The 13152-nt window shown below is 37.5% G+C and overlaps 1 protein-coding gene across 6 annotated transcripts in view; it reads right to left on the bottom strand.

Annotated features, from left to right (window-relative positions):
* The window catches only part of LOC139766126 (uncharacterized), a 94332-nt gene that overhangs the window by 26 nt on the left and 81154 nt on the right, over window positions 1-13152 (bottom strand). For 5 of the 6 annotated variants that reach the window (XM_071694354.1, XM_071694356.1, XM_071694351.1 and 2 more), the window contains one exon: window positions 1-12189. This exon is cut by the window's left edge and continues 26 nt beyond it. In XM_071694354.1, the coding sequence (XP_071550455.1) occupies window positions 11074-12189 (1116 nt within the window). In that variant the 3' untranslated portion in view covers window positions 1-11073. The remainder of the gene's footprint in view (window positions 12190-13152) is intronic. The other variant, XM_071694352.1, reaches the window with a different exon arrangement.

The raw sequence follows: 13152 nt of genomic DNA, 5'->3' as shown, positions 1-13152 counted from the left end.
TTGTCGCTGTCTCCCGCGTTAGCGAGGTAGCGCAAGGAAACAGACGAAAGAATGGCCCAACCCACCCACGTACACATGTATATACATACACGTCCACACACGCAAATATACATACCTATACATCTCAATGTACACATATATATACACACACAGGCATATACATATATACACATGTACATAATTCATACTGTCTGCCTTTATTTATTCCCATATTTATTAAATATATGTATATATATATATGTATATATATATATATATATATATATATATATATATATATATATATATATATATATATATATATATATATTATCCCTGGGGATAGGGGAGAAAGAATACTTCCCACGTATTCCCTGCGTGTCGTAGAAGGCGACTAAAAGGGGAGGGAGCGGGGGGCTGGAAATCTTCCCCTCTCGTTTTTTTTTTAATTTTCCAAAACAGGGAGCGGAGAAGGGGGCCAGGTGAGGATATTCCCTCCAAGGCCCAGTCTTCTGTTCTTAACGTTACCTCGCTAACGCGGGAAATGGCGAATAGTTTGAAAGAAAAAGAAAGAAAGAAAGATATATATATATATATATATTTAATCTTAATTTTTTGCCATTTCTAGTACAGCAAGGTAGCCCCAGGAAAGCTGTCCCATATAATGTAAAAACTAGGGTTCCCTATCCACAGCCAAGCCCTACAGACCTTTCTGTGGTTTCCTCTGATTGCTTCATATTCCCTGGTTCAGCACATTGCTCCAATTAACAATAGCCCATGCATGCCTCGTATCCTCCTGCATGTACTATCCCTGATCACTCAAAGTATCTTTCACTCCATCCTTACCCCTCTTCCTCAATAGCTGGCTTCCTCTGATATTTATACCTTCTTACTCAACCTCTCCATATTTCCAAACCATTTTAGCACACCCTCTTTGGATCTCGTGCATTCATTTCTTACTACCACACCTCTCTCATACCCATTTATTTTGTATTCAATCAGCCCTCCTTATTACACATTTTTGCTTTCAACATTTGATTTCCAACATACTCATCCTCTTCCATACTTTTTTTATCTAGGGCCTCCACTTTGCATTCAAACAGCAACAACAGGCAAACCCATCTTTGCCCTCACAGATGGTGACCTTTCTCTCTACTCTTTCCTTAATGCACCCAAGATTTTACTTTGACTGAACCAGTAGCTAATTTCAGCTACCATGATAAGATCTGCTGCTATTTCCACTCCTAGGTATATAAAACACTCTACCACCTCCTGGTTCTATCCATTCAAACTCACATTTCAACCAACCTATCTATCGAACTGCTGAACTTAATAACCTTACTTCACACTTCCTTCCTATTTGCTCCTTTCACACATACTTCCAGACTCTTAAACCAGGTTCTGCAGCTTCTGACTCAGGTCTAATTAAAACTGCAGACTTAAGTCTTACACCAGAGAGCCAAGTCATCAGCAAACAGCAACTGAGTCACCCCCCATTCCCAACATAATGTACCCCTAATGTCACACATCACTGTCACATCCCCACCTTCACTTGTAATACTAACCCTCCTCATTTCCTATTCACATACTTGCCTTACTCCATTGATAAAAACTCCACACTGCCTCTAGCAGCTTTCCTCCTACACGATATATATTTGTAACACCTTCCAGACTGCATCTCTGTCTTCAAGATCGTATGCTTTCTCTAGATCCATAAATGCCACGTACAGATATAACTCTTGTTTCTCCAATTATTTCTTGAATGAATTCTTCAAAGCATTCACCTAATCCACACTACCTCCTCCACGTGTGAAACTTCACTTCCTCCTTTGTCTAATGCTCCATGCATGCCACCACCATCTCGATCACAGCTCCCCTTACAACTTACTAGGCACATTCAACAAACTTGTATCTGTATAATTTGAACATTTACTTTTGTCTCCCTTTTTTTAAACAATGGCACTTTATAGGCAACCAACCAATCCTTAGGCACACCATCTTGAGCTATGCATACATTGAAAATCCTAATCAAATATTAAAAAACATTGTCTTCCCACTTTATGAAGAAATTCATCTGCAGTGCCATCTACTCCATCTGCTTCGCCACCTATTTCATGCAAGGCTTTCACCACCTCTCCTCTTTAAAAGAAATCAGAACATGTACATATTTACTTATTCATAGTTACCCCACGACCAATTTCTTTGAAAGAACCCTGGTGTTACCCAAGACTTTTTTTTAAAGGCTACGGTATCCCTAGGCTGCACTACACTCAATGGTAGTGACAGGATGAATTTCTTTGATAACAGAAGTTATTTGACATGACTGTAATCTGTTAGGTCAACTGATGATGTTACAGCTTCACTAAAGATGACTTTTTATTCCAAGTGTATCCTCAAGCAGGGCACCTTATACTGCATTATGTATATGTACGTGTCCTTTATCTTATGACATTACTGGGCTTGACATAAATGTTGTTACCTTGAGCATGGAAGTATAATTGGCAATAAATGAAAAATAGTAAAATTTTATCAAAGATCTAACTCCAAAGAAATCTATCCTTTACATTGTACTAAGTGTGGTGCAACCTTTAAGTTGCAGGAGCCTGTAATAGTGGTTATGTTGTGTAATTAGTTACAAGATTACCTTACTTTTTACCTTCCTACCCCAATATTCTCTTCTGTAGAGCTCCCGCAGTGCTCATGAAGCTGGCCACATTAACTAAGGGGGACCACAAGTCATAAACATGGGGATTCAGTCTCTTGTGTGATAAGAAGTTGCACCATAGGCCTTGATGGGTCTTATACGTTGAGGTGGTGTATGAGAGATGGATGGTGTCAAAATGCACTTGTGAAAGTGTAAGTTGTTCATTTTTGGGAGCATAATTACAGGTGGATGTATGTCTGGTAGGTTGGTGTTTTACACTAGGTTGGGAAAGTGACTGTTTAATGCTTGTCAGGTCATTTCAATGTGTACATATTTGTGAATGTTTTTTGGAAAGGTAGGAATTGTAAGGATAGGTTTTTAAAATGTGAGGCAGAGTTTCTAATTTCTTCTTGGGAGATGGCAGTAAATAGGAATAGCAAGGCTGCAAAGGGTCCACTTGTTGTAAAGAACCGATTGCTAAGTATATCGAGATGAGATTGTCCTAGAAGGATCTTTGTCTAGTTATACGTGTTGAATGTTTGTGGTACCTTGACAGCGAGTGATTTGTTTGTGTACTTGCTTTGTGTGGTGTGTGCTTTTGCTTTGGACATAGGAAATGACCACATAGAAGCATATTTTAGGATAGTGGATGAACTGTTCATAGAGAATGTTACAGAGCTCTCAATGAAATCTGGTACCATTAAGTGTTTTAAAGGTGTTTAGCTTCTTTTATTGTCTTTGTGATTATGTCTATGGTGTGGCAAGTGAATGTTATTTGTCGTATATGGGTTTTGGTAAATAGAATTGGTTGATCATTCAGGGCAACATGTGTAGGTTGGATTCATGTCTGAAAGGAGTTCCGAGTGTATCCTTACACTTTTGTGGTGATGCAGACATTCAGTTTTAGGTGGACTAGAAATCCAGTTGTGTGATGAAGGTACCCAAATATGTTGATCCCAGGTAGTGTCATGGTGTTGTGAAGAGTTTGACAGATCAGCAGCATGTGAAAGAACATCCTAAATGTGGCCTGAAAGTGATGGAAGAGTATGTAGAAAGAGATTGAAAAGTGTTGGGAAGTTCCATAGTAAGGCTTACTGTGAAGCCCTTGTGAATGATTTTATGATTCTAGCCTTATGGCTGTCTATAAAGCTGATTCACTTTTCAGCAATATGTCATTACAGAAAACATACTATCAAAAGAAAAAAAACATGACCCTGACAACAAAACATGTTTGTACTAAAAAGATCCAGTAAGCCCAAAACAACTGCCATCCCAACCCAATCTTAAACACCTTTCCACCAGACATACATCTGAAACCACTCTCCAGACATGTACAAGTTACCCTTTCATGTCAGCCTCCTGTACACCATCTACCTTTCCAGCACTAGAGACAACAATTTAACATCAAAAGACCCAACATGCCAAAGATGCAATTTCCACATGGAAGACACTTGCTTCATAACTGTCTTTCATTTACCCCAGGAAGATGCCTGCACAGCATCATCTCCCATCTTGACCTGTGGTCTCTCTTTCTCTTCCTCCCCCCTTAGTGAATGTGGCTAACTTCTCAAGTATCATGGAAGTCCCATAAAAGGGGATCCCATATAGGTAAGTGGAGGTCTAACCAAATAACAAACCATACTGAGTATCACATAAAAGGCACATTGGACTTTTACTCCTCACACCACAAGCCTCTTCACAGAGGCCATAAACAAACTAAACACCCTCAGAACACACAGTGGTACTAAATTTTAATAATAAAGAGAATGCCTAAATATCCTCCTCATGCAATCCATCTGCTCCACCCTAAACTGTGCCTCACTGGCCTGGTTATCCAACCTTGCAAAAGCAAGTACAACAATGTGTCTTATTGAACAAAACAGAGTCCTTAGAACAATTACTGGCTGCCTAGCAACCAAACATTCAGAAGCACAAATAAAATAATCCAAAACACTTCATCACCAACCATCTGTCCCTAGATAGAAATAAAAACTTACCTTTGCTTCACAATGCAACAATTTATATCTACAGAACCTCCCTCACTAAAAACAAAAATGAAAAAAATAAAATATGCACACACTGAAAGGACCAAACAATTACTAATCAGCTACATTTCCTAGACATGTATAAAATCAGCTTTCTCATCTTCATTCTCCACACCACACATCTCTCCAGCTTATCACAAGACTCTTCATACCCAGTGCTGAAGACTGAAATCACATTCTCGACTTTGCTGTGTTCACCCCACAAAGACAGATTACTACACATCTTGACCTTTGGTTCCAAATGATGGAAGTGACTAAATTTCTGAGCACTATGGAAGCCTAACAGAAGAAGGCTCTGAGGCCAGACAAATTATAGTTTCAATCTCATTCAGAGATATACCTGAAAATAAACTTCTGTGCAGAGTTATTCTTTGATTTCAGGTAGGCAATTTATATACAGTTTTGAATTGTTTTGACGTACACTGATGACAACATACATGGTGTAAATAACAACAATGTGTATAGTGGGCTTGACAGGTACAAACTGTTGGATTCTGTAAACAATAAACAAACTGATGAAGATTTTGCACCATTCCATTAGAAAGTTGAAAATGATTATATGGTCTTAGAAATGGTATCTACTATGGCTGCAAACTTAATGGTATGGGGTTACAATTTATAATGATTTATTTCGTATATTAACTGAATGATAATCATACCATCCTCATTTCTTCTTTGATAAATACTCATGTAGCCCTAAAAGGAAAGAAATTCTTATTTACCATATTAAGCATTGATTCAAAATAATTTACTTTTTATTTCTAGTCATGCCCTGAAAGAGCATTTTGCCTATAAACATCACAGCAATGATTATGGATTAAATATTTGCACAGAAGATTGTATAAAATTACGGTGGTACCAGTTCACGTGCATTTGTGCTAGTTGATGAGTATTGCTACACGCATCAAACTGATTCCCCTAAATGCTAAGTCCTAGGTGTGAAAGGTTTTGGTTATGCTTTCGACCATTAATTTGCATGAACAGTGTGTGGAAATGCACAAGGCTTGGGTAAAATTGAATTCTTTGCACAGACCACTGTAGTAGACAGAGGGAAAACAGTATTGCATTTAGATGGTAAAAATTATTGTCATCACCTATGGAAATGTGGTAGATGGCCATCAACCCACTCATTACCATTTTGTATAAGTGAGAATTTCCTTTCACAATGGTTTTCTTTAATTTCATTCTATAAACACCTCTTTAATCCGGTGTAATTAATGAAACATTTAAGTGAAATAAACACTGACATTTCTTTCTCATTTCTAACCAGTATAACAACTCTGCATCACCCAGGTGACTGTGGGAAAGGTAAAATTAAATAAATGTATATAGTGAGTATTAAGTTCGATCTGTTGTTGTTATGCCTTAATGTATCAAGACTGATGTGTTTAAAAACTGTTAAAAAGCAATACACTGCTTTTAGTATGGATTAAATCATTTGATATACTTAATAATGTGTGTTTGTAAATATGTATTCATGACCATGGTGTATCTTGCAGTTTGAAGTCAATATGTGACAACTGTCCTACTGAGCAGTTTAAGACTGATGATTATTGCACAGTTTAAAAATACAGTAATGAATGGTACAATGTGCAGTCTGAAAATACTTATGATTGATGGCCTACAAGACAAGAAATCTGTATGCTATTTACAGTAGCATAAACTTAAAGGCATTAACATAAATTTAATGGGAAAAAAAAAAAGTTGTTTGGCTACAACAAACTTTGCAGAAATAACAATGCTGATAGATCTAAGTCATTAAGAACATAGCTGTATCTTTTAATTTTGTGCTAAGGCTGTGGACATTAAGGATGCCAGTGTTGAGAAACATCATATATGATGTGCAAGATGGTACAAGTGCATGTTAAGAATAGGTGAAACTAGACCTATAATTTTTGAGCAAAGACTCCTTGCTGGCATGATCATGAATATCAGTTACTATGAAGGCCTGTAATTGTTTCTGAAAGCAGATGTTTTCTTCCCATTATTCTCCTCGATGAAAACAGATAATTTCCTAGCTTTCAAGATTATTTACGACTGATATACGAGAACATAACTTGAATACAAAGCTGTTGCCATATACAGTAAAACCAGAAAGATGTTTCTGATGTGGATGTTTCATAAAAATCAAAGTAGAATATCATTGAACCTTGCCAATAAGTTTCACATGAAAACACCATATGTTTGATGAGCAAAGTTGGGAGAGGGGACGACAAAAAAAAGTGCTAGGACTGGGAATTAGGTTTGGAATGCAGGATTGAAGAAGATTTAATTCGTTGTGTAAAAATATACATGGTAGAATATGGAATTACTACTGAAAAAAATCTAATGGAACAGAGAATTTTGTTAGTTGTGATACTTATCCATTTAGTGAATTAAAATTACAACATTTCCATAGGAGGAACTGATGTCTTTAGGTATTTTTGTCATTTCAAGTGACAGACATCAATATTCTTTAATATGAATTCATAATCTGACATAAAAGTGCAAGGAGTTGTGATAAACATAGCTACTGGTTTCAGTACCTTATACATGACAGTTAGAGACTGGATGTGTGTAAATGAAAAAGTTTCTTCATGTGTTCCCTGACAATTCCTCACAAAGGTAGGAAAGGCAACTGGGAATAAAACAGAAAAAACTAGATAAAAAAAAAGGCAAGTTGATCTACTGTAGAAGTAAAACCAATGATAAGCCAAGAATTCAAAACCAAACTTCATGACATGCATATATTGGCACATTAATTATTTTGATTTATTGACTAGTAAATCAGGAAAAACCAAACAACCTGAACCAAAATCCTAGACTACAATCCCAGTTCTCTGCCACTGTTTGGTATTCCATCCCAAGTCCATTCCTTTGGCAGGGCAAAACTAGCAAAATGCTTGATACCAGATCAGTTGCAAAATACCAATTCTGAAAAATTACTTCATAAGATCATTTCCAGCTTCAAGGTACTGCTGCTGTTTTAATGAAAAATAATAATAAAAATTGTTTTTAAGCTACTTACTCTGTATGCATGGCACAGTACTCTAAAACAAGAGTTAGGATTACTCAGAAGGCTTGATTCATATATGGCATTACGAGATAATTTAAAAAGTCCTGTAACTAGCTACAATACATCAAAGGAAATAAAACCAATATATTGGAATTCTATGACTAGGCATCACATACAGATTCCCTACTGAAGGACATAGTCCCAAAGCCAGCCAGACTTGCAGGGCAATTATTACTTTTGGTATTCAGGTTAAATACTATTAAGTTAGGCTTACAACTTCAGTATCTTACTCATGGCTATTACTATACCACATTACTGGGCTCATTGGAAAAACTGTGCATCAGAATCAAATGTTAAAAAAGTGTTCGTTCTAGACAAATCCATATAGTTCCATGCTCATAACATCTGCAATATCAATCAAGACTTACAAGACAAATCAACTAACTTCCTTAGATATTCTGAGGCTTATTAATATGTATTTTACACATGGTCTCTAATGTATGTCCAAAAACAAAATTTCCACTATCAGAAAACTGTCATACCTGACCATCTATTAAACTAATATACCTGACCATTAAACCTATTCTAATTTCAAGTAAAAAAAATATGAACCAGCAACTGCAAAAAGTACTCTTACATGCCTTCTTGCCACGAATGTAAAAACGAACTTTCTTATTATAATGTTAACTTCTTGATTTTGTGATAGCCACCCAAATCATACATTCACTCAACATGAGAAAATGGCATACTTAATGATGAAGATTGAGATGTTCACTTAAAGGCACTTGCTCTTAACATTCTACATCAAGGTGTAATCATGTACATTTTTTTACTGCCAAAAGTGGGTATTTTTGGATGCCAACTCAAAAACCTAATCATTTCACAGCCTTGAGCCTCCTAAGATAACATGTTCACCATTCATTTTATACAAATCACACACTCCTTACTTTACAATAATTAACAAAAAAATTCAGTTACTGCAAGACTGGAGAAACTGCAAATAAGTATTTTACAATAATCAAGACATTTAACTTATAAAAGTGCTTTTAATAAATTAATATATCTAAAATTTCAACAATTGGTCATTCAGTTACCTTTTTTCTTTCTTTAAATTTCAAAAAACAAAAATTTCAATATGTTCATTTCATTAAGCTTATATTCTAGACAGCTGAATACACAGAAAGATGATTTTTTTACTAAGATATATGTGACCTGAAGCACAGTAAATTAAACCTGATCAAAGCTTTGGCTGTAGATACTTGGCATGATAACAGTTTACTTTTGCACTGCAATTTGCATATAGTTGAGATCAACATGGTATGGGTGTAAGGTGCACAACTGGAATGAAGCACTTCTGTATATGAAATCGAGCTGCTGACACATTTTTCAACATAACATCCATAGATTTACATTTAATATTGGCATTATCTCTTGAATACCTAACTGATTTTTTGTATCATAAAATGTTTTAGTTTTGGACAGGTATGTATAAGTTTAAAAGTCAGGGGTGGCAACTCTAATTTTCAAATATTCCATCCATAACTTTTGAAATAATTCTTATTGGTAATGAGAAAAGGATGTTCCTCTATCACGTCCTGATTTTGTCAATGAATTTACAGAGAGCTTAACATACCACATTGGTAAGAAATGACCTAGCCCAGCACAGATTATCTCATATGTGGTAGTCAAGCTCCTATCATCATCAGTAAATCAAGAAAGTTTCTGGTACATAAACTTATAGCCTACAGAAGGAATACTCAGGAAGACGATGGCTCTGAAAATCGATTCTAGTAAAACTGCATTTTATAACTATAATCACAGAGAATGGAAAGTCTCCTAATGCCCTATAGAAAAGGGGCAGGTGAAATGTACCTGCAGAGAATATGAATAATTAATATACAAAAATGCAATAGTGTCCAAATAAAGGAAACAGTCTGTAACAAGCCAATTATGCTTGAGCCCACATATGATAAGTATAGTCAATATATAAAAATATAACAGAACATGGTAAAACTATATCAACTGATTGTGATATAAACCTGTCAAGCTCAGACTTAGACATTTCTGCCAAGCTCACACACCTTGGAAAGCCTCATCCACTTCAATCTGTATAATGTTCATTTCAGATAGTTCATAAGACTTTTTAAAATTCAGCCTCAGTTTGCAATCAACTAACACATGCTTTAGTAAAACAAGTGCCTAAAAAGCTGAAAACATTAATGTGACATGTAACTGTTTTTTTTTAAACTGCAGAAAGAGCTTTATACTGGACATATCTAAAAATATGAATATATGAGACAATTTATCATGATATGAAACAACTGAATTTTTATGAGTAAATTAATATGGCACATAATTAAAGGAAGTCTTAATAAAAAGAATAACACTCAAATTCAAAATAATAAATACACCAGTATTTTCCAGAATTATTACAAGGGTTAAACAACCGTAAGCAACAAAGCATTCCTTTGTTTCTTGTACCTACAACTGACTTTTGAAACCTTCTTGTATCCAGGATTGACAATTTAAAACCTAACTGCAGGACTGTAGTTATTCTGGAGTGATGACAATGACTACCAGTGATATTGCACACAAGGTTTCAACTTTAACAACCATCACTTTAGCAACAAGAGCTGCATTATCTGACTGTACAATCTTGTGATTTCAGTTTTGTTGTATATACAGATTTTGAGATATATTAACTTCTAGGTTCAAAAATGTGATTTTATTTTTTCAATTGTGATATGCCAACCTTACTGTGAGTGATATAAGGAACATGAATAGACTACCAATGCTTTTACTTACTATGGCCTCTGGCCAACACGACACTACCATCCACAACCATAATTTTCAATCTCTCCCTACTTCCTCTCTCTACCGTCCTTTTTATATTCTAATTCTACTTATATCTGTCACCTCTCTTCCCGTCTTCCTCCTATATATTATGTACTCCTAAAAAGAGGTGAAAAGTTACACAAAGGCTGCCCAAGGATCACAGAAGTTGTGACTTGATAGGAATTATATCAATCCTCACCAAGTAGAAATAACTAGATGGCACTACTATGTACACTGCTCTCATCAAACCACAAAAAACTGAAAGCTTGAGCACAGTGAATACAACATATATTTCATATTGTTGCTCACTCCAACAAATGGCCTTCAGTTTCCAAAATCTTCAGGTTTCAAAATGAAGCAGTAGAGATGATATTAACTGGCTCATTGACAGTAAAAGAGTAAGGACAGTAGAGAAATTTAAAAGATTCCCAAATTTTCAAGTGGATAAATTCTCAAAAGTTGTAGAATCAACCTTTGTGAAAATGTGGGAAACTTGTGAATTACCCTCTTGTGTGCCTGGAATGTTAACTGGGCTTATGCCCCCCTGAGAGCATGGTGGCTCATGTGGAGAGCTGCTACAACCTCTCATCACTACCATCAAAAGCTGTCCAAGAACTGGATTGTGAGAGGAGAGCTGCTTGCTGCTCATGATGCCGAATGGCCTGCCGTAATGCTGTCAGAGGAATTGTTGTATCCTGACTCTGGCCTTCCACTGGCATGTCAAGCAATGTCTGTCGACCTGTTACACCCTCCTGGCTGATGACATGAGAGGCAGGGGAGAATCTTACTCGTCCACCCCCACTTGAGTTACCACCCGATCCACCAGAGAGGGTAGAGTACATGTCTGGGGCACTGACATAACTACTGTCTTCACTGGTCATGCTATCTGGTGGAGTAGGATTTGTGGGAGTTCCTCCACCTGATCCCCCAGATCCACTCCGATCACTGCGAGGCTTAGGGGATGACCGCCCAAAGCTGTAATTGTACTTCCTGAGAGAGGAGCGGTGGTGACGAGGAAGGTCTAAAGATCCTGGGCGGTCAATACGGTCCAACTCATGGGAATTCTGACGAGATGTTCTAGGTGGTGGAGCTGGTCCTCCGTGGAGGTCAAAGTGCCCACTGCGGTGAGTTGGAGTGGAGTAAGAACTGTCTCCTTCATCTTCTAATCTGAATGAGGGGTTTACATTAGAAGATGAAGTAGAAGTATTTGACACAGATGATGGAGTGCGTCGATGTTGGAAGTTGACTCTAGAGGGAGTACGAGGGTTGGTAGATGTTGATGAAGAGGATACTGAGGTGGAAGGGTTATCATAACCATGGTATCCTCCATCGCTACTTGCTGCTGCAGCTGCTGCCGTATTCCACATTACATATTGTGGATATACACGCTGTTCATAGTGAACACTGGCTAAGTACTCTGCAGGCGCACCATGGAATCCTCGGTCACTGTAATAATAACTGGCCGAGTCAGTGCGGTAATCGGGAGTATACTGTTGATACACTTCCCCCCGATACTTCTCTGCATCAGGTTTGGGTGAAGGAGGAGGCTGTTGAGATGCTGCTGCTTTTGAGGATTGATCACGTTCACCCCACAACATCATTTGCTGTTCACTTCGGTAGTCTGCACGTAGGTAATCAGCTGGCCCTGGGATATACACAGCACGCTGACCACCACTGTAGCTTGCCACCTGCTGTGAAGAAAGTCATTAATATATATTATAAGACATCTGGGAAAATGAATAACCAAATAACTCAAAAATTTATATCTAATCAATGCTCTCTTTCTGTTAAGAGAGAGAGAGGGGGATCAGAAGGACCAACTTAGAAAAAGGTTTTCTGAGTTTGTATGGTGAGCAGAGAACCAAAAATTATTGATTTTCTTTTTAAGCCTTGTTTGCTTATAAATGGAAGTAATTTATTGAGAATTTTGATATTGGAAAAGAAAGTACTGATGATCTTCAGAGAGAATAAGAAAATGTTTTAAAAGGAGGTGACTGATGGGAGGTGAACATGAGACCATAGGGGATGAAAGTGAGAAGAGCAGAGAGGAAAGTAGTAACAGACGAGAGTTATTTAGGAGAGCAGAGGGGTAAGTGGTAACAGACAAGATTGAGGACAGCAAAGGGGGAAGTAGTAACAGATGAGTGGGGACAGCAAAGGGGGAAATGGTAACAGACAAGAGTAAGAACAGCAGAGGGCAAAGTGGTAACAGACAAGAGTGAGGACAGCATAGGGCGAAGTGGTAACAGACAAGAGTGAGGAAGGAGAAGTGGTAACAGACAAGATTGAAGACAATAGATGGGGAAGTGGAAACAGACAAATTTGAGGACAGCAGAGGGGGAAGTGGTAAAATAGGGGGAAGTGGTAACATACAAGAGTGAGGACAGCAGAAGGGGAAGTGGTAACAGACAAGAGTGAGTATAGCAGAGGGGGATGTGATTACAAACAAGAGTGAAGACAGCAGAGGGGGAAGTGGTAACAGAAAAAAGTGAGGTCAGCAGATGGGGAAGTGGTAACAGACAAGACTGAGGACAGCAGAGGAGGAAGTGGTAACATACAAGAGTGTGGAGAGCAGAGGAGGTAGTGGTAACAGACAAGAGTGAGGACAAAAGAAGGGGAAGTGGTAACTGACAAGAGTGAGGACAACAGGCAAA

The sequence above is a fragment of the Panulirus ornatus genome, chromosome 57 (assembly GCF_036320965.1).
Source record: "Panulirus ornatus isolate Po-2019 chromosome 57, ASM3632096v1, whole genome shotgun sequence".
Taxonomy (NCBI): Eukaryota; Metazoa; Arthropoda; class Malacostraca; order Decapoda; family Palinuridae; genus Panulirus; species Panulirus ornatus.
This window is presented reverse-complemented; position numbering and strand designations above follow the sequence as displayed.